Raw genomic sequence first — 22,169 nt, forward strand, 5'->3', positions numbered from 1 at the left:
AGTCTCACCTCATCAGAGGGTCAAGAGCAGCATTCAGTTTCAAGTCTGAAACCACAAAACCGTAGTAAAGCTTGTCAGTTCATTAGAGTTTAGAGTTTTTAAACTTAAGCTCTTAGGAAATACTATTAGATATTCAGTATGGAACCTTCATGTTAAAATATGTTTGGGTGGCTCATATCTTGCATTCCAGAAAGCGTGACTGACTGCTACTCTTTTCTCTTAGCTGGAACTAGAGATTATGAAGACCTGACCCAGGCCCTTAGTTTCATTAAGGACACAATCACTCATGTAGATGCCATGGTAAATGAGTGTGAGAAGGGGCAGCGCCTTAAAGAGATTATGCATAAAATGGAGCTAAAATCATCTGGGAAATGCAAGAATGGGCTTTTCTTCCGGAAGGATGACATGGGACAGAGGCGGCTTCTACTGGATGGGATGCTGTACTGGAAAGCTGCATCAGGGCGACTCAAAGGTAAACGACCAGGAAGGGGAAAAGTACAACTAGGGAACAAGATCTTTTTTTTTTTTTTTTTAAATTTTTTTTTTTTAGTAACTGTCTATTACCGATCGATTGAGTATAAAATAAGATGACAATAACCTGCTTGTTTAATAGGATATTGAAAGAAATAGCACTTGTTCTATTCTTGTCTTGTCCAATAAGCATCTCTATAATGGTCCATGGTAAGTTCCTTATGGTGTTTGCTTATTATCTGTCTGATCTGCTTTCCAATTCAAGTGGGAGGTCTTTAGATAGATGACAAAGCTTTGAGTCATACTGACTTAGTCTCCTGTGGAAAGGCATTATCTTGTGCGAGCTCTGCTTCACACTTTGAAAAATTGTGTCGTGCCAACCCCATGACACCTTTATTCTGCATAATGTCTCTTTTGCCAGAAAATCAAAACAGTGTCCATCAGCGAATATTTTAACAGCTTCATTGCTCAAGTGTTCAAGGAGAGGCTTCAATGGCACATAAAATGCAGCCAAGAGTAGGTGGTACTGTGAATGGCTGCAGTTCCAGAAGAATCTGCCGTTGAGGCAGACCTGTTCCCTCATGAGTGTTTGAGTTGCTGTTTTTCAAGCTTTAAGTAGGCTCTATTTGTATTGTGCTGGTTCTGCACGACTACAAGCTGTCTGTGGACAGCCCAAGCGGAAGGCATTAGCCCACCCAATATTGCAAATGTTCATGTGCTATTCCCTGACCCACAGGAAATTTAAGTCAAGTGATTTTTTTTTTAGTCTAGACAGTCTTCCTGCTTTAAAATCATCTTTTTTTTTTTTTCCTCTGTTGTTACTGTAGATATTCTGGCAGTCCTGTTAACTGATGTGCTGTTGCTCTTACAAGAAAAGGACCAAAAATACACATTTGCATCAGTGGTAGGTATTGTTCTCCTTATTTAATAGATTCGCTTAGAGTATTTATGAAAGTGACAGTAACTACAGAAGAGATACAGTTGGAGATGTTACACACTTGTTATGTAGGTTCAGATGGAAAATTAAGTTTGTAAACCAGCCAGCTATTACAGAACCACTTCTGAAGTAGTTCTGGTACTTGTTGAATCCCTCCCGCTGTCCCTTAGCGCAAAATAGCGGTCCCTTGCATCAGCCAGTTCTAGCTGCCAAATGTCCTGTGGCTTTCTGATGCCCTGAGCACGCTCTGAGGTTCACTGCTTCTCCTTTCTTGTGCTATGACTTTCCCTTTCACTAAGCTTTGTTAGGCTCCTATTTTATACAAGTCATATATGTTAAATGTGCTAGAACCATGCTTTGAAAGGCACTTGCAAGTAAGGTCTGCTTCTGTGTGTTAATGTGAAGGGGAAGAATCTTCCATTTTGGTTAAGGACATGGTAACCAGGGTCATGGTAGCCTAAGACTTACTGGGGGCAGAGAACTTTCCTGAAGTAAATGTAATAAGCACTAAATGCAAATGTAATTACTGCAGCACACTAGAACATTCAGTGGATTTGCTTGCTTTTCTAGGGCATTTCTACAGGTATCCTCAGAGCAGTTAATTGTGTACATTTTGTCCTGATCTAGTTCAGTTATGGCTGTAAGAGAACCAGTAACAGAGAAACTATTTTATTTAATTGTTTTCTTGGGTGTATTTTTTTCAAGACATTAACATTAGAGCTGAATTCTAATGGCAAAAGCTATTTCGATGACCTCAGGGCTGTAAAAGCAACTGCTTTTCAAATTACCCTTCTTCTAATGCACAGAATGGGGATACTTTCACAAATCAGGATGGCTGGAAGTTGTTTCCTCTTGAACAGCATTAGGTGAATCTTTGAACAATAGTTCATTTTATGACATTGACTCTGATAGACTAATTCTGCCCTGTTTTCCAAAACACGTCTGAGCTATGAGCAGAAGAGCAAGTTCATAGAGGGGAAAAACATACATGTACAGTGTCTTTACTGTTGTGGCAGTTTTCCATATGACTGCCATTGCTTTGAGATAAGTGTGAGTAGCTTACATCAAGGCTAAAACATTGTTCCCAAGAAGTAAGAGCATGCATACATGCTCTTAGTCAGTATGGCTGCTCCACTGGCAAGGTCATGCCCTTGTTTATATGTCCCCTAACTTTTCTTTTCTGTGAGCATATATTATACAGTTGCTTATGACAGTCCCCAAAAGCTGATCTCTGCTACGTGGTGGATTCCCCCCCCCGCCCAGTAACAGGCTCTACAGTTATAGAGTGATCAATTTTCTGCATCTTTGTATGTATACAGTTCATTTGAAATTTAGATATCACTTCTCCATAGATAAATCAAGCCAGAGGAGCAAATGGATCTGCTCAGTGATTCTGTTTTTCCAGTGACCTCTCTTCATGGCTTGAATTGCAGTACAGCTGCTCAGAGAAGCTGGCAAAACATAGTGTTCCTGAAGTCTGTTTCACAGTTCCGTTTTATCATCACTCTAGAATATGTTGTGAAGGTTCAGCAGTTACAAAGAGCTGTTTTCTTCTAGGGAGGATCTTTCTAGGCTACATATATTGGACCTATGCTGTATGAAGCGTAGATAGGTTTTCAGTAACTAAAATCCCTCCTGTAAATTTGTTTTCATTGCAAAGACTGACAGCTAATCCAGTTAATCCTTAGTTATACAATATACTATCTGTCACCTTGTTTTATTATTCACAGGGCCTGATGGCACACTGTAACACCTCTGTGTTATGTTTTTATTTCTTTTGTAGCTAACTTGCCAACTTAGAACTTCTAACGCTTCTCCTCTTTCACTTCACATGTGTTGTTAAGGTTTTTGTTTTCTTTTTCAAATTTTGTTTTTGCGTCTTTTTGAGCAAAATTTTTGAGCCTGTTCTTGACTTCTGGGACCCAGGGGGAGTCCTCAGGTGTTTAAATTGATACATGCTTTAACATTCAATCGGTACCAAGACCTCTTGTTTTTGAAATGTACATTCTTCATTCCATGTTTTCATCTATGATTGAGTAAAAAGTGACAATGTAAAAATGTCATGTGAAGAGGCCATAGCAATAAATTTATAGTCTTGTGAAGTTATGGCTCATGTTGGCCCTGTATAAGTAGGAAACAAACCCCAGAGAACATGTATAATATAGCGCAATAAATTATATTTTGTTTTACAGGACTCTAAACCACCAGTTATCTCATTGCAAAAGTTGATTGTAAGAGAGGTAGCTAATGAGGAAAAGGCAATGTTCTTAATAAGCGCTTCCTTAAAAGGACCAGAAATGTATGAAATTCACACAAGCTCAAAAGAGGAGAGGAATTCCTGGATGGCACACATCCGCAGAGCTGTAGAAAGGTAAATTATGAGTGAAAGTGGGAGGGTTTGATTTCTTGCTCATCTGTCTTCTCTTCGCAGGACTCATAGGTGTAAATTTATTGTAAAAATCCATTTGACCATCCCTAAACTTTCTTTGTAAGATTGAAGCATGCAATCCTGTTTGTGTTCGTTGGGAAGAAGCCACTCATAAAGATGTAATAAAAAACAGCCAAAGACTTTATTCTGCTTTTTTTAAGAATAAATGAAAAAATTGGTTCGCTGTTGCCAAATACAACAGGACTTTGGATAAGGGCGGAAGATTGACACACAAGATAAGCCACATTCTAGGCAAAAACTTCAGGTTGAATCCTGAGATGGTTTTAAGTTGTCTAATGTGTAAATCAAACATCTATCTGTCTCTTCCTTTTTACAGCTGTCCTGATGAAGAAGGAGGAACATTTAATGAACCTGAAGCAGAGAGGAGGCTAGCTGAAGCAAGAGCTGCTAAGTTAAAAGACTTTCAAGGTAATGACTTAGTTATATATTCCACGAACTGCTTCTCGGCATCGTTTGTGATTTATGACTGTCTTATTCTTTTATCACATAATGTGATCAAGTTTCTCCTTCATAAGTCTTTCAAGGTAGTGTAAGATTATATAGAAATAGTTAAGTTAAATAAGCCTAATAAGCTTTGTGTGCTCCATGAGTTTTTCCCCTTAACTGTTAATTATATCTCTGCGTTTGATGCTCTGACCGTAAAATGAGTAATTGAACGTTGTACTCTGACAGTGATTAGGAAGGCAAAACTGAATTTGTTTCTTCCTTTAGAGCGTTTGAACATGAAAGATGACCTGATTATGCAAAGTCTAACTGAGAAGCAACAGATTTATCTAGAAATGTCTGAAATGAATGGGTTTGAAGACCATTCCCAAGGATCTCGATCTAGGCTACTTCTTCGGGGGGATATCTCAGAAAATCTGCAAGGAGAGGCAATTTTGAGGTCTGCAGTGACAGAAGGTAAATGCAATGTGGGAATGCGTATGCATTCACTCAAATGCAGGGGTGGGGATAAGCACATAGCATCTAAGTACAGATCCTGAAAATCACCCCGTAATAACATAATACTTTTATGTAACACTGTTCAGACTTCCTTATTCTCAAAACCAATCTTCAAGGTACATAAAGTGCACCTTGTGTGTTTAGGTCGAGGACCTTGTCCATAGATTGGATTTTTTTATTTTTAGGGGTCGGCCAGTAGAGTCTTAGGATGAGTCTATTCAGATGGGTAACTGAGTGCTCTAATAATACACCAGTCCTGAAATATAATATTATGTGAGGATTATATATTAAAATAGCCTATCTAAAGATAGTATATTTAGAAAGAAAATAAGCACAAACATAATTTTTATGTTGGGGAAAAAAAAGAAAAACCAAACACACAAGGCTTGATAATTTAACTTGCAATCAAGGAAGAGGTCATCTTTATATGTGCAATACAATGAGCCTGTTGTAAAGAGCTAGTCGCGAAGGAAAATTCATCTGTACTGCAGGCAATTTCTCAAACTGCCTGATCTTTTAATGTACTTGATGGTTGAAATTATTTTTTTTTAAACTTATTAGCATCGTGCACTTGTCTTGCTGCATAGGCATGGCTGTTTACATGACATGTTCTCCTCTTTCCTAGCTGAAAATCTCCAGAACCTTATCTTCACTCACTTGGGCAATGGATCCTGTCAGCCAGAAGATGGCTCTGGGTCAGGACTCCCCAGGAGAGCAGAGACCTTTGGAGGATATGACAGTAGTCCCTCAATTTCAAATAAAAGTAAGAAAGGGACCATTCAGCATTCTTCTGAGCTTCTTAGCTCTTTACCGTGTTTCTCTGTACAGAGAATGAGATAAGAACAATGAATTAAGTGAGGCTCTGATATAAGGAAGCTTCACCAGGCTCTAAAAGGAGGATAAGAGCAAACTTCTAGCATGTTGTATCTTTTGTTTCTGATACCAACACTAGAGAGCAGAGTAGGGCTCTCGGTGTTACACTAAGAGCATGACCTTAACCCATACTTTATAATTACCACAATTCCACACAGAATTTTAATTTTGTTGGGGGGCGGGGGAGGAAGCTTGACCTGAAAACCTAGGAAATTCAAATTCAGCTGCCTGCTTTTATTATTGAATCATGAAAACTTTTTTCCACTTTCTTTTGTACCTGCAGAGTCACTAAAGAGTTGCTGAGTCCTTAGATAATATAAATGGTCCTTTTGGCACAGATGATTTATCAGTTAATTAATGAAATGAGTGGAAATACTAGATACTATTTAGCTCTGGTTTTGCTTCATGCATTTATTGAAAAATAAAATGGTCTTTACTTCACTGGTTGTTAATGTCCAGAATACTTTCTGTTGTCTCTGAAAGGCTATATATGTCTGTCATACTATAGGTGCTTCATATAGTATGGTTTCCATCTCCTGCTACCTCCTTCCACACTTACAGTGGTGCTGCTTTGAATAGAATTTTTCTACTAACAAGTATTCCATGCTATGAGCTTGCAATTCTGGTAGCCACAGATGATCATTTTCATGCATACATTGTGGTTGCATCACTTAAAATAGTATAACGTAATTTGAACTTACTCTCCCTGTTTACCTTAACCCACTCTCCTCAAGTTTTTATACTTTTTTGAGCAGTTCTACTAGTCACTGTTGTCTGCTCTTCTGCTTTGAATCAGCATGGAGAAGCCATGCAGTTGCATATTGGTTCTAACATCAAAGTCACAATTCTTTTCTTGCTCTGTTATGCAGTGAGTTTTCACAGGCCCTGTGCTGGTGTGAGCTGCTCATATTCCACTCTTCTTTCAGGTGGTAGTTTTAGGAAGAACAGTGGTGGTGACCAGAGACAGTGGGACTGGAGAGGCCCTGCAGTAAGTTCAGATGTGCAGCTCCATGACCTCCCTTCTGAGGCAGAAGAAGGATCTCAAACCGTACGTTGGGCTTATGCATTATTTAAATGCATTTCCTCGTGTTCCTCTTCATAATAGTGGTGCAGAACAAAACTTGTAAAGCTAAAAATCGTAATAGCTGGTAGGGCTAGACTGTAACAGAGTTCTGTCTGTCAAATTCTGGAGTCTGTTAAGGATGTTTTGTGGGGGGAGTTCATAGTTTAGCACTTGAGAGGCATGATCATTTGGTTTTATATTTATTCACTTGATGCTATACCATTAACGCTAGTTTTAATCACTATGCATCTGTTTCAGCCTGGCCTCTGATTTAAGTATTTTTTATATGTGTATGGGACCAATCTCCACTCCAGCAGTAAACACCGTTCCCTAATGAGATGAACCCTTCCAGCTTGTTCTGGCAGCACTACCAATGCCCAACAAGTGTCTCTATCACAGATGTTGGTTTTGTCTTTTTTACAGAGTGATGTAACAAGGCTGGATGACAGCAGTGGTTTTCAGCCCACCATAGAGTCTCAGGTATGTTACTTCTGCTGTTAGGAAATCTAAGGAGAAATAGTCATATTATAATAGCATGCAAAAACAAAACAAGCAAACAAAAAAAAAAATCACCAAAAATCTCAGTATTTTTAATGTCTGTGGAACCAGAAGCACATTAACAGCCTGTACTTTATGACTCTAACGCATTATGAATGCAGAGATAAAAGTCCCATTAGAAAACAAAGATGGGTTCTGGATATGTAGACATGCGTTTCAAAGAGCTGGATAACTACTTTTCCTGCATCTTTGGAGGGTTTGCATGTTCTCAGCTCACTGACAAAACTTGCTTCTGAATCACCCATGGGTGCTATACCTGTGTAGTGATTCAGTGCTGGAGCATGGGAGGAAGTGGTCATTAAATAGCTCATGTGAAGAAAGCTATGATGAGGATTGCTCCCTGGAATCCCAGTGAGATTTGCTGGGCACCAATTTACATCTGTGCAAGGACTGATACACTGAAATTTGTCATGCCTGCATATTGCTCTGTTGGCTGTTACTGTGTTAGAGTACTCTTGTAGCCATGCTTCCATTGTGTGTGTTTTTGTACAGACAGAGTTGATTATGTTCACTGTTTAAAAATTTAAAAAAAGTCTAATGCATCAAAACAGAGCTCTGTTCAAGTGTCTAATGTCTTTTTTCCTCTCCCTACCTCACCTCCTCTTCAGCTTGTCCAGAGGATACAAACACTGTTACAGTTGCTCTTCAGTCTTCAGGTAAACCACTATTTACTATCCAAGAGGTTTGTTAGGCATTAAATGTGATAAAATTTATGCAGGTGTAGAGAGGAGCTACCTTGAAAATATCCCCTAAAGCTAGAGCGAAGTGCAGAATTCAAGACCTGAGACTCAAGGAAACAAACACTGTGTCTGGTATTTTGGAGGAAGTGTTAGATCTGTTGTCTTAAGTAATTGTTTCCTTTTTCCTGCTCACTTAAATGCAATTCTTTTCCTACTTTGAGCTCCATCTGCTTTCCATGCTCATTTCCTCTTAAAATTGTGGTTGATATACACATGTGTGTATGTATTAGTTGTTTTTACTGTAACCTTGTAATCAGCAATATTTTCACTGATTGGATTCAGAGTAATAATTCTAGGTGCAAGAAATGTTAATTTGGACATATGTAAGCATAACTTATTTGCTTGTCCATCTTCAGTATCATGTCAGTCACGATGAGCTGTACAAGCTGGAAGTTAGATCTGCTCTTGAAGACAAAAGTCTCTGTGATCTAATCTGGTAGATGCTCTTGTCTTTTGTTTAGCTGTGCGTGTTTTTGAACCCATGTGCGTTATGCTGAACTTCTTATTTCCCCTCCAGGCAGTGATATCTCAGCAGGACAGCTACATTGAGATGCAACGAGCCACCATGGTGGACCGGGAGAAGCAATATCGGCTACAGTCTACACGAGGCAATCTGCTGCTAGAGCAGGAGAAACAGCGGAACTTTGAAAAACAGAGAGAAGAACTGATGAATGTACAGAAACTTCAGAGCCAGCTGAAGCTGGAGCAGCAACGCCTGGAACGGGAAAGGGGACGGCAGCAGAGGGAATTTGAAAGCACAGAAGCTCGGCTGCAGGAGCGTGAAGAGGAGACTCGGCAGCTGAGAGAGAAGTTGAATCAGGACAGGGAAGAACTCGAGAGGCAGCGGGAGGCCTATCAGCATGACCTAGAGAGACTGCGGGAAGCTCAGAGAGCAGTTGAGAAAGAGAAGGAACGTCTGGATCAGCTAAGGAAGCTGAAGAAGCAGAATACAGTGTCAGGCACGTTCTCCCCAGAAATGGGACAGGTGAGGAATTCGTTGTCTTGGAGTTTTATTTCTGTTAACCTGCTTGTTTCTGAATGAAGGCTGCCCTTTTTGCAGAACTAACCTATGTTCACTTTTTACCAGGCTCCTTAAACCATCATCTGAAATAGCTGGTGATGGCTATTGTCAGAGAGATCAGAGCTTGGCAGTTCCCCAGTGTCTGTGAGATTCCACTGAGACATTTGGTAATGGGAATATTTTTTTAAAAAGACAGAAACAGAGATTAAGTTATTTTTGAACGTGGGTGATTGAGGATTTTTTTCAATACAGGCACTGCCCTATTGCAGGCAGGAGATTGCAGAAGGTGTACTACATTGGTAGCATTTTGTACGGTTGATTTCTAAAAATATTTCTTTTGTTTCAAAATGTGAAGGTTGGAGTCTGATTAAACTGGCTCATTTGTTCCTGTGGTAAAGTCCTGCTTTCTGTCCATCTTATCATCGCCTAATGCAGTATGCTTTTGCCTTCCTTTGCTAGGTGCAATATTAAACAGTCTGGAGCTGCTGAGGTTCCTTTCAGTGTTCAAGGACCTACAATCTTGCTCTTCTTTCTGTTTGCCAGTATGCTGTGGGCTTTGTCTAACCTGTTGCGTTTTTCACTAGAAAGTGCTTTATGTTTTCAGGGCTGAGGGTGGTCTCTCATTGTATCTGAAAGTGTGAAAATACCTATTTGACTTAGAATGCCTTTTTCCTCACATAGAACCAGATGCTAAGTCATTCTGTTAGCTTCAATGGAGAAGGGGTGGAACCATCTCTACCTGTCTTGAAAACCTCTGTGAGAGTGAGCGTCTCTGGGATGGATTACCTGGAACGGCCAGATTTGGTTCGTAGGGACAGTACCACCCTGGAGAATCGTCCGGTTCTTGCATTGAAGAATGAAGTGCCAATACATCTCCTGAGTGCAACTAACCAGATACAGAAACCAGCTGCAGTCCAGCAGCAGATTCCTACTAAGCTGGCCACTTTTACAAAAGGAAGCAAAGAGAAAGGTGGGAAGAGCAAAGCATCTCATAGGACAGACAGTTCAGGTAAGTGTATTTAAATGCATTTCTGATTTCTGCCAGCATTACAGGGAGACAGAACACTGCAGTTTAAACCTCTGGCTACCCATGTAGAACTGAGAAATTAATATGCTACAAATTGTTACTGTGCTTACTGCAGTTAGTAGGCTCTTCAAATCCTTAACTTAGGAGTTACATGTGTATACTATTTAAATTGGAAATCTAGCCCAAAGGGATAATTTTGAAAGTGAAGGTCTGTAATCCAGCAGGACAGAATGATGGTAAGAAGTTGTAAACCTGGATGTAAAAATCTTCTTGCCTAACTGTAGTGTTAAAGGGGGCGGGGGAATCTTGTTCTGCCTGAGTGAAATGTTTTGTGGCTTAACCTTTTCTCACTATCTGTCCAAAGTTGTAACGACATTGAATGCAATGCCTTTCTTAGCACCAGTCAGTCATTAAATACAGATTTCCAGGCCAGAATTGAGATGCTGTGCGTGTTGTAGAGTTGAAAGGGGCTAATTTTGTCACAAATAGAAGCAAGTAAAAATACAGTCACCCTGTCATGGTGTAATTTCTGCTGCTAACTGCTAGGTACTAAAGTAGTGATCTTTGCCAATGACAGACACAGTAAAAACCACTTCTTCTCTACTGCTTAAAATAGCCTTACTGCCAGTTTAGGAGAATGACCTATAATTTTAACTTACAAAATTATCTTTTTAGCTTTGCGTAGGATTCAGACTTGGCAAGCTTACCCATCACTTGGGCCTACATTGCTATAGCGGACTCAAGGCCAAAGCCGTGTAGGGAGGGGAGGGGAACAGTCTTTTGCACACTGTAGAAACGTCTGTCTCTGTCATGCCTAAAGTTGAGTACAATTGCAAACTTGCTTATGTTTTTGCACATAAATGAAGCCTAATATCCTCTTACCCTGAATACCAAATGCTAGTAAAAGGGAAAATAAAGCTCTAATACCACATCTCCCCAAGTTTCTTTTTAATAGCTCTTACGTATTGATCTCTGCAGTGGAAATGTACTTAATGGTGTTTTTCTGTAATTTATATGAAAGGTATAAAACAAATATATTGGTCTCTATTCTCTCATGAGCATTAGTGGGATGCATGCTTGTTATGTCCATACGTAGATTTTAGAACAAAATGGAACAAAACTTTCTGTACCAGAGGCAAAATACTGTGTATTGAATTTGGTTTTTGTGATGTGTAAGGAATGTGTACTGAGAGGAGTTCTTTGGATCCAGACTAATCATGTCATGAATTGCTTTTATTGTTGAAATTAAGAAACTGACAGGCCATAACACCAGAATCAATGTACTCTGCTGCTGAGCAGCTGTGAGACAGATGGAGAGCAGAGACAAAAGTTCATCAGTTCTGCGTGTTAAAAGTAGCACAAATAGCCACTGCTATTTGAATGCTAGGGACAAAGATTTTTTTTTTTTTTTTTTTTTTCCTCTGCTGTGCTTTATAATACTAGGTTTTAAATCTGTGGTTGTCAGGGGCTGCTAGTAACTGAATTAGAAGTCCTCAAGAAAGAGGAGAGAGAAAGTATTCATGGTCTAAACAGCTGAAGAGAAAAATCTAAGTAACTTGCAACAGAAGCACCGGCTCTTTGTGGTATAGCAGCTTCCTTGGATGTGTAAAGGTGTCGGTGCAGTGGGCCCCAGCATGAAATAGTGAAATTTGTGAAGTACTGCTAGCCTCAAATAGTAATTTGTAAAATATTTTCTTTAGCATCTGTTGATCAGAAGCAGCTGCTTCCCCCCAGGCTTGTTGGACGAGAGGAGGGTGTCCTGAGGGGCAGACGATCAGCAAGTCCAGTCCTCCCAAGCAGCCAGACCACTGCATTCCAGCCAGGTATGTCTTGACCAACTTGCATGTCCATGGAAATGCGTCAGGCTCTGTGCAGTGTCATGAATCTGTCTTCTTCCATTTTTTCCTATAGAATTGTATGGCCCTACAGATGCTCAGCCAGAAGCACTTTCATCTGCCTCAGCGAACCTATTCAAGCCCAATAACATTCACGTTCAGACCCTGGTGACCTCTCAGCCGAGTCTGTTAAATGTGCAAGATGATACCAGCAAAGAAGATGTGATTTTCTTCTGATTGTTTCCACTTAAAGATTAATCTTCTGACATACTGTTTTAAGAACTCAGGCCCCAGTGTTCAACGTGACAGAGACCTGACATGGATGTCTTTTCACCCTGCCCCGTTACTACTGGCAAGGACCAGACCAGGATTACTGTTCTACTTTGTTGGCTTCTCTGCCAGCAGCTCAGAATGAGGGCACAGTAGTAACAATTTGCTTTTAAATTCTCCAAACACGGAAATGTATTGACACATGGCATGGGTATATAAATTCAGAGCATATTAAAATGCTGCCACTTATTGTAATGTGCTCTTTTCAGAGAATGTACACTCTTTGTGGGCACCATCTTGTAAATTGTTATAGTTGACGTTGAACCGCGCAGATTTTTATGTAAAAATTTTAGTAGTGGGCCCCAAAATGGCTGCGAATTTTTAAATCTGTTTTCACAGGTACATGGTCAGTAATGGATTATGCTAACAGTGTGTTGATAACTAGTTGACTAGCAAGCCAGTCTCCTTACAGCCAGGCATGACAGGCATTGTGATATCTGCTCACAGGAGCCAGACTAGCGTCTCTGTTTCTCTAGTGAATTCAGTGGAGCACATGCTCAGTGGCCAGGTACAGTGGAAGAGAGAAGGTAAGCTTCTTAACAGAGTCTTCAAGGGTCAGGAGCTCCACCTGCTTGTGGATGAGAAGGGTTGGACATGAGAGAATATACAACGATAATGAGGAGTTCGACTAAATGCACATTTCATGGGCCATCAGCTTGCACTGGGATACCTGTCTCCCTGGAGATGTTGGGTAGCTCTCCATGTTAGTGAGAGCAGTACAGGTTCCCAAGCAAAACTCGTGAGTTGGTTCAGAATGAACTTAGAGACTTGGATTTTGTTCTTTGCTGAAGACATGTATAAGAAGCATTTGAATGCAGTAATTTATTGTCTTGTTTAATCCTAAGTTTTCTGCATCTTTTGTTTGTCTGTTAACTTGTTGGGACTTTACTCCAAGTACCAGAAGATATCAAAGCTGCTGTTACTGCAGGGACTTCTCTGCAGTGCTGTGTTAGGAATGAAGGGAAACAGTTTGGTTTTAAAATTTAAAAAAAAAATATTTAAAAAAATATTCTTAGCTAAACCTGTGTTGGCTTAGCTGCTTACAGCTAAACCAGCTTTGATACCTCTTGTTAAATGGGTCAGTTCTTAATCATGGAATAGTGATGACGTTAAGTGTTCTGCTCAAAAGGCATTATTTCCCTTTGTAGTAATTTGCACAGTCATTTTGTTGTATTGTATTACTTCACTCTGTATCTCAGTTCTTTATTACACACATCGCCTACGGATGTGTATTCCAATATATGTTGAATGTGACCAGTCAGATATATTGTGCACAGGAGAGATTGTTTAGAGGGTGTTATTACAGAATTAAATCAGTATCTTGGAGCTTAAAAACTTGGGTTAATACCGTTCAGAACATGATTGATAATATGTTTTTTTCATATCTTTATCTCTGGTTTAAAGTGATTTTTAGCACCAGTGGATGGAATGCCTGGTCAGTTCTCGATTCAGTCGTGTGGCAATGGCATCAAATGGCAATGCGTCAATCTCCTCAAATCATTGATGCTGTCTCAGTGGTTAGGCCCTATGTGATGCTAGTAATGTTCTTTAAGGCCGTAACTTCACCTTTCTTGAAAGTTTTAAAATTATTTCAGTAGTTACAGCACAAGAAACATTATAAATTTTCAGCAGAAAATACAGTTTATTTTCAAGTGGTGATAATTTGGGTTATTGTCTTTCTGACAAGAAATTGAAAAACCCAAATTTACTGGTCAGTGTGAGAGGGGAAAGATAAGCTACAAAATACTGAATTGGTCTTAGGGAGCAAGCACTCCTTGCTGTAACACTTCTTGGATTTAAGGGTCTTTTTCTTTGCAAAGTGATACTGGTATAAACCTGAAGCAATGGCACTGAGTTCAGTGAGAGGAAACTCTAAACCATCTGCCTTGTTACCAGGCTGGTGATACTCCCCCACCCCCCAACAAATTATTACTATGAAATTGGACACGCTTCACTATAATACCAAAGGACTGCTTGGTAAATCATCAGCATTGCAGAATTTACACAGAATATCAGTGGCTAGATCTGCAAAAAACAGTATGGGGAACATAGTGATTTTTGCGTTGTTGTGATATGATGTTGGTGATGGTTAGAACATAGTTCTACCCTATATTCATTTTTTGCATTCCTAAAAGCTAGGTTGGAATGGAGGGGAATTCTTCTTAAAATTAATGTAACTTCTGATCAAGCCAGCGTGTGAGATCCAGCAGCTCTACAGGACTGATTTTTGAATCGGCTGATGTGGAGACTCCAGTCATCTCTGATACCCACGTAATTTCTCCTGTAAACATACAGTGAAGCAGCAAGAATGCACAGTATGTTCTCTCCTTTGTGCTGTGGTTTGGGCCACTCCTAGTGAAAACTCTGTGCCCCCATTGCCTTAAATTACCAGGTTTTTAGGAGTTTTAGCCTAAAGCTAAGTTGCATCAGTGGAATAAACCACCTCAACCAAAGAGGGATGTGTCTATTTGGGTATTCGAAAACAATTTTTTGAAACGTTTATTTAATTTCATTTTGTGCCTGTCCTAAAATATGGGAGAGAGTTTTCTATGGGCTGAAGGGGTTGGTTTGGCTACTTTCTTCTTCTTCTGTGCAATGACTGAACTCAGATATAGAACGGCGACATCTGGAAAATAAAGTCTGCAGTGAGGTCTCATTTCTTTTAATGTTTTAACTTAAACATAACTATTTTAATACTCATTGTCAGCAGTGCTTCGAATAAGTTCTGGCTGTTAGCAAAGGGACCCAGAATCGTTACAGGCTAGGCTGTTGGTTCAGCACCCCAAAAGCTCCTTGGAATATGGGTCTTCAATCTGTAACTGAGAAATTACCTTTAAAGTCATTATCTGTCTTCAGTACACATGTCTAGCTGCAGCTAGCTTTATGAAAACTCTTTCACCTTGAATAGAGACTGCATCTCCTTTCACTTGGGTCAAAATCATTTAAGTGCCATGCTAGGTATTCATGTGGCTTCTGTCCAGTACCGTACCCAGCACAGAGAAGGTTTTAGAATTAGTAAATGCTGTGATATATCATTGCATACCAGAGTATGGTAAAATTATTTATAGAAGGCTGAGGGAAGCAAGTGAAAGATTTTCTTTAACTGAATAATGGGTCATCTCTTCAATTCTGCAAAACTAAACCTGTGAAATTGTTATCACTCCAGTTGAATTGAACTAGTTTTGGACTCTTTACTCAAATGTTGTTCCTAGAAAAATAAATTTTCTAGGCAAATTAGATTGCAAAGTACTGCTGTGTCCTGGGCTAAGTAACCTGCTATTGATTCTGAGTCATATCCTTTCTATTTGACTTTTTGATTACTTCAGATAGAAGTTTCTTTTTAAGTGATATCTGAGGATTAGACCATTCAAAATTCTGTGCCTCCCAGGTGCCTTTTGGCTTCTTTCTGAGCTGGGGTGTGGAGGAGATACAGCATGAGCTTTGAACTGCCACCTTCTTTGCTTTGTGTCACAGCCTTAAAATTGTTGTCATGTTTGTCCTTTAATATTGTGATGTTGCAATGTAGAGGCTGTTTCAATGGTTCTGATTTTCAGTTTTATGCTGGTGTAAAGGATGCTTCCTCTTTCCCTTCCCATCTGGAAGGTGGTCGTTTTGTATTTCGGACTGAGGATACCTCCATGTTCACTAGTACTGAGCGCATCTGCCCTGTGTGTATTGTAAATGCTTTCCTAGTTTTTAACTGTGCTATCTGTGGATTGTAGTTGTGGCATGTCCCACAAATTGAGATTGCTAATCATTTCCCAATGTGAGGCAGAAGAATTGGTATTTCTAGAGATGCTTGCTCATCAAAGTAGTAGCATTCCTGCAAAGGTAGGAGCAATTCTAAATAATTTGCAGACAGTTTGTCTTTCCGAGTAATAGTCAGATGATCCTGCATACATGGAGCTTGGTGTTTGTCATTTGCATTTACAATGAAAGTTGAAAGTTAAACTAGGAAAGGGTTAAAAATATATCTTTTGTTTCACTTCTACTTTCAACTCTGCAGAATAGGAGCTAAGGCTCCCTGGTGCTGCTCAGTGGAGTCCCTGTGTGTTGTGCCCCCATACAAGGGAATTTGGAGCGTTTTGTTGTCTTCCCCAGCAGTTCTCACATTTACAAGAAAAAAGTCTTCTTGGCGCCAGGTTACCATGTGCTATCCTTGCCTGAGCTTCTTGCTGAATGGATAAAAGAAAAGCCTTTTCCCCTGCTCTCTCTTTCGAGGCCAGACCCAACATCTTTGTAATCACTGGCGGCTCTTTATCATTTACCATCAGCATGTTATTCTTCAAATACCATTTGTGTGAGCTCTGGTTTGTACCATTTGTGCCATGTTTATAAATCAGTTTTTTATATTTTTGTATTGGAAGAAATTGGAGCACTTTAGAAAAGTTTATTTCAAATTCCATTTCTGTTTATACCTGGAAGGAAATCTCTCATGAAAGTAGATACTGTTGGCATAACTGCATGCATCTCACTCCGAGCTGTGAACTCTCTTGATGCTCTTTAGTCTTAGGTCTGGTTTCTAGGCCCACCTTGCACTGTAAAGATTTAATAAAGAATCATGGTCCTTGGTTAAATTGACCATTTTGTTGGGGAAGTGTTTGGTTTTGTTTTTTGTTAGGGTGTAAACATTGTAAATAATTCCTTTACTGTTGATACTGCAGTAGCAACATCTTTGTAGTCTATTTTATTTGTAAAGTTGATGGTTAAATGTTAATATTCTGTTGAATTGTGCACTCTTGATTAATTGTAAACTTGATCTTAGCACACCAAATGATGATTTTTACAATAATTGCAATGTTTCTCCACTGAAGGATTTCAGAGCTGCAATAGGACTGAAACCAACTTCTAGCAATAAAAAAAAAAAAAAACCAACATTTGAAAACTGACTGCCTTTATATATATAAATATAAAAATATTTATTATTTTCTATTTCAACCAAAGATCAAAGCAGCAGCCACTTCTCACATGCTTCTCATTTTCTACCCTGGGCAGAAATAACATGCCGTATGAACAAAACTCTTCCAGAGGAGAGGATGGAGCATAGGAGGTGTTAAGTGGAGGATACCAATAGCTGCAGTCCTTGCCAGTGAGGTGGGCACCCCAGGAAAAAATCAGCTGGTCTCAAAATGTCTGAACCCAGCATAATAGCAAGAGCATGAACTTAACAAAGCTGCTTATATTAGCATGTAGGTACTTTGCATGGTGCCAGTCTGAGACATGCCTGGCTCTGTCCCAGACAGTATCGGTTCCCATTTGGAACAAGTATAACAAAAATAGAAACTTTCTCCCTAGTGTTTGTGCCAATTTGGCAGCTCTCACTCCCGGCACCATCCCATGGCCTCTGGCTGGTGCAGTGCTTCCCAGCTCCAGAATCAGCAAGCTGTGTTTCCTGGTAAAATCCCCACTTCTGGCATACTGGCAAGCTAACCCAAAAGCTGTAACCTCAAATAATTTATAGAGAGATTAGAACAGATGCAAAACTGGGGAGAGGGGGAGAACTGGGACTTGGATCGGTGCTCTCGAAGGAAGAGGTATGATTTTTATCATCTGAATCCTGCGCTGTAGCCAGAGTTGAGGAAATTCTTCAGCCAGTTTTGGATGTGCCAATGCCAGTGGTGCGCTCTGCAAATCACTTTGCACAGTGATAAGCCTTTGTGTCTATCAGAGCATCTTTGGAGGACCCAGGTTCTTTGTGTGCAGGAGTCAGTAGAATACAGTCTGCATTATTCCGTCTCTGAAGTGCGGTTGACATCTGGGTTGCAGCACAAACTGGAACTCAATTGGAAAAACGCAAGTTTTTCTACTGTTCCAACATATGCAAATAATCAAAAACTTCTAGGCACACCAGTGTTTAAAATATGACTTGATCTTTATGGGAAGTAACAGACTGATGTGTTAGCGAATGAAGTTTTTAAGTGTGTGTGTGTATAAGCTTTTGCTCGCGCTTCCTCTAAGAGTATTTCTTGCATCTGCTTCTGCTCTGTTCAGCTTCCAGGGAGCTGAGCCGCAGTGGCCGCTGGAGGTCACTGCCTCTGTGTGCTTTCAGACCTCGTTGTCTTTGTCGCTAGAGCAAGGTGAGTGACTTCATGCCCATTTCTAAATATTTTTCAGCAGCAAGAAATGAAATCGGAGTGATTTCATGGGGGACAGCTGAGAGGGACAGCCTAGGACAGAAATTACGAGGAGTTGCTTCCAGAGCAGTGGGTTTACTTTTTATTTTCTAGTTGCACCGTACTCTCCTACAGCCATAATCGTGTGTCAGACCAGTAGGAATTGTTTCTAGAAACACAGAAGAACCTGGATTGCGGAGATCCAGGGTTAACGTGGCCAAGAGGGATCCTGGCAGCACAGATTCCCCCTGGGAACTGCCCGACTGCAGCAGCCCAGAGCTCAGCAGGGGCAAGTTTAAATCTTGGGCAGAATTTGCATCTGTTAGAAGTTTGGTGCTGCTGCAGCCATCGGTGTTCAAAGGAGCGTGGGTGTTTCTGTGTTATGCTTCAGTTCTTGCCGCAACAGCAGGGCAGACATTCCTTTGGTGATTGCAAACACCTTGACTGACAGTATCATTGATAACGCTGTCACTGGGCTGTGAGACGCACTATCCGTTTTTCACAAGAAGGGTGTGATTTCAGGAGAGGGTGTGATGTCAGGATGGATGGCGGTGCCTTCAGAGCTGTTAACTTGCTCATACCAGTATTCCAGCAGCTCCGCCCTGCCTTGTCTCTCTTTAAAATCTGTAGCTAATTAACCCGAAACCCAAACCACATTCTTTCTATTTGGATGAATCATTCTGAGGCCATAGGCAATGACCAGCTTTATGCTAAACCTTCCTCTTTCATGTGGGTGAGACGTGGCTGATGGTTCCCATACGTGCATCTGAGATTCATCGGCAAGCCAGATGCTTGAGGACAAACATGCACAGAGGATATTGGCTCCGCAGTGTGCTCTGACAGTGGGAATGTGCTGTTTTCTGCCTTTCCCTTTCCTCACCGCTGTGACTCAAATCCGGTTTAATTTCTCATCCCAGCGATGGGGCCAGCCCGAGGCTCAACAGACAAGGGATGGGGGGGTCTGTCCTTGTGCGGTGCCTACATTGTTTGCTGCTTCTTGGCCCATGGGATCTGGCAGAGGATAAAAGCCCAAACCCTCTTGGAGCTGGCAGTGCTGGAGCGTGCGACGCACTGTCCCTGGGACAGCGTCGCATGCACAGGAGGCTCAAACAGGGCAGGGATCGCTTTGTTACGGGGCTCCATGTACAGAGGAGCGTGAAGAAAGCCTCGTTGAGCAGCACAACGTGGATGTGCCTCTCCGTGTCAGAGCAGCAGCTGGTGCCTTTTCACTGTACGGGGCAGAGCGTGTTGCTAGACCTGAAGCTATCCCCAGTGGCTGCATGTGATATGCGGATCTCTCAGGGAATTTGAGACAGATAGATGTATAATGTCCTTTTTCCCTTCTATAACATTTGAAGTCACGGACAAAATCACGCGGTGTGTAGTTGGTGCTTTGTTTTTCCTGAGCTGCCGTGAATTGTCATCGTAACAGCAGCCTGTAGTCCCGTTCCTTGCTAGCTGCATGGTGGGTGTACTGCAGAACATTTGAATGATCTGTATCCAGTGTTAGCCAGAAAAGGGAATTTCTCAGTTACTGCTGTGCTGGTTTTTTGCTTAACAGCACCGACCATCCGCAGTGGAGAAGGGAGAAGGGCTGTGTGCTGCCTTGGCACTCTAGCAGGTTCTGGGCTAGGAGGAAAGAGAGGCCTAGGTTTGACCTATGTCAAGATTCTAAATTAATTCTATTAATTCAGAAGGATTTCTGTCCCAGTTACCAAATTAACCCCTAAGCCAAATTCACCTGCAGCCCAGTTGGCCTAAATCTTCTGGCCCTAGCACTGAAGCAGTGAGTGGATCAATGCATGGAAATGTCAAACTGGGAAAACAGGTCTGCTGGGACGATGTCAAGCATGCAAAAGTAAAAGGTGTCTAGTTTTCCCGAGGGGTGCTCCCCGCCGGGAGCTGGTTCCTGCCAGGAGGGACAGCATGGGGCTTTCTGCCAGATGATGGAGGATGAAGGCAACGAAACCCAGCTCTGGCTGTCTTTGTTGCCAGCAGTGGGAAGCCACTGCGGACCAGCCGAGCCCAGGTGTGCTTGAAGTGCTGGTTTTCCCTCAGAGGTAGTTAGCTGTAAGTATAGTTTGAAATGAGGAAACAATTCACAGACGCTTGCAAAGGCTTCAGCAGCAGGGCCACTCGCTCCCCTAGCTGAAAATGCCGCAAGCGTGGCTCAGATAACATTCCAGCGCCAGGAGCAGGAGGCAGACAGACCCGTGTTGCTAGAAGCAACTTTGTCCCTGGTGCAAAAGGCGGATGTGGCCGCGAGCCAAACTTTATTGCTTGGCAGCATGAATAAAACAGCTGCTGCTCAAATGGCTGTGAATGAAACCTCTGCTCCTCTGCCTTGCTGAGCAAAGTCGGACTTTGTCCGACCCTCAGGAATAGCTGATATAATAAAGGTGAAGCAGCTCCCGGCTTGCTAGCAGGGATGGAGATGCTTCGTGCTGGCTCCTAGTCCCAGCCGTGTCCCGTGCTGTGACTTCCCCCCAGGCTGCAAGCCTGCTTGCACTTGCATGTGCGAGGCATGGCCAAGCTGGGAGCTGCCCCACGCTCCAGCTGTCGGATGGTTGGGCTCGATGCTCTTAAAGGTCTTTTCCAACCTAAATGATTCCATGCTGCTGCCTGTAGTGCTCCAGGCTGGGTTTGCAGGGCAAGCTGCGGGCTCGTCTCCCTGCAGCCTGGTGCAAAAGCCTCCCATTAGGCTCGGCAAGCGATGGGAGAGGCGGCACAGCAAGGGTATATGAAAAAAAGGCCCAGCCTGGGGGCTGAAAATGGCAGAGGCATCAGAAAACAGGATGGAAATGAAGTCAGTTTATCTGCTTCAGCCACCAGCAGCAGGGCAGCTTTCTTCCTTCCAGTCTTGCCAGTTCTTGCCTATACTAGCAGCAAGGAAGGGTTGTGACATTGATTTATTTAACTCTGAAATTGAATAATGGATCACACCCAAACCATGCTTCTGTGGCGAGACAGTTGGTTGCACCTTTGGTGCTTGTTTCCTCTGACCACACTGATTCCTGTCTCATACCTCCCACCCTTAACAGAGCTTTTCCTTCCCGACCGCTGCCCCCACCATCACCTGCAGCAGGGCCCGGAGCACCCAAACCTCGGGGAGAGAAGTGGCAGTGCTTTCCTCCATTCTTTTTGGCAGTGAGGAAACCCAGCTCCACAGAAGGTGACCAGGTAAGGGCAGAGAATAGCTTAATCTTTGGAGTTTTAAACAGATTTGTGTCTCCTTCAAAGCTAGAAGGCAGTATGAGACCTGAGCTTTCCTAAGGCCCGTGTTACAAAGAGATAGGAAGATCTGAGCCCTTGATGGCCGATGAAGATTTGGACTCAAGTGGGGAATGTTCTTTGCTATTTTGCTAAACGTTATCTCAACCATGGGCTGGGAAGACTTGCAGCTTAAGCATACAGAGCAGGCAAGGGACATGATGGATTTTATTCAGATTTATTGAAGCAGCTCCAGGCTGAGTAATAAACACACACAACTGCTGTATAAAAGAAAAAAAAAAAAAAGTACAGAACCAGCCCATGGGCAAAGTACTGTCACGTGTTAAGACATTTCAGGCAACTGCCTCTGGTGCTGCCTGCATTCCAAGTCACAGCAGACAGCAGCACAGTCCAGAGCCTGCTGCCAGTTACTTAGAAGCTTCCTTTGTCCTTTCTAGTAAATATCACTTAAAACAAAATATTCAACGAAAGAAGTAAAAAATATTCCTCTGGTTCCTGCTCTGAGACCACACGAGTTAGGAGAAAACTTGGAAACCTTTTGCCGTCTCAAGGGACAGCACAAGCTGCCAGTCCGAGGAG

The 22,169-nt window shown here is 41.7% G+C and overlaps 1 protein-coding gene across 3 annotated transcripts in view; it reads left to right on the forward strand.

The window, feature by feature from the left end:
* Positions 1-16,827, forward strand: part of ARHGEF18 (Rho/Rac guanine nucleotide exchange factor 18) — a 51,340-nt gene extending 34,513 nt beyond the window's left edge. For all 3 annotated transcript variants that reach the window (XM_069790364.1, XM_069790362.1, XM_069790363.1), the window contains 13 exons: positions 224-472; positions 1,299-1,375; positions 3,601-3,779; positions 4,174-4,265; positions 4,569-4,757; positions 5,425-5,562; positions 6,599-6,720; positions 7,159-7,215; positions 7,902-7,949; positions 8,551-9,018; positions 9,736-10,063; positions 11,782-11,904; positions 11,993-16,827. In XM_069790364.1, coding sequence (XP_069646465.1) covers positions 224-472; positions 1,299-1,375; positions 3,601-3,779; positions 4,174-4,265; positions 4,569-4,757; positions 5,425-5,562; positions 6,599-6,720; positions 7,159-7,215; positions 7,902-7,949; positions 8,551-9,018; positions 9,736-10,063; positions 11,782-11,904; positions 11,993-12,153 — 2,231 coding nt within the window. In that variant the 3' untranslated portion in view covers positions 12,154-16,827. The remainder of the gene's footprint in view (positions 1-223; positions 473-1,298; positions 1,376-3,600; positions 3,780-4,173; positions 4,266-4,568; positions 4,758-5,424; positions 5,563-6,598; positions 6,721-7,158; positions 7,216-7,901; positions 7,950-8,550; positions 9,019-9,735; positions 10,064-11,781; positions 11,905-11,992) is intronic.
* The last annotated feature ends 5,342 nt before the right edge of the window (positions 16,828-22,169 follow it).

Source organism: Haliaeetus albicilla, chromosome 8 (assembly GCF_947461875.1).
Source record: "Haliaeetus albicilla chromosome 8, bHalAlb1.1, whole genome shotgun sequence".
NCBI classification, from domain to species: Eukaryota; Metazoa; Chordata; class Aves; order Accipitriformes; family Accipitridae; genus Haliaeetus; species Haliaeetus albicilla.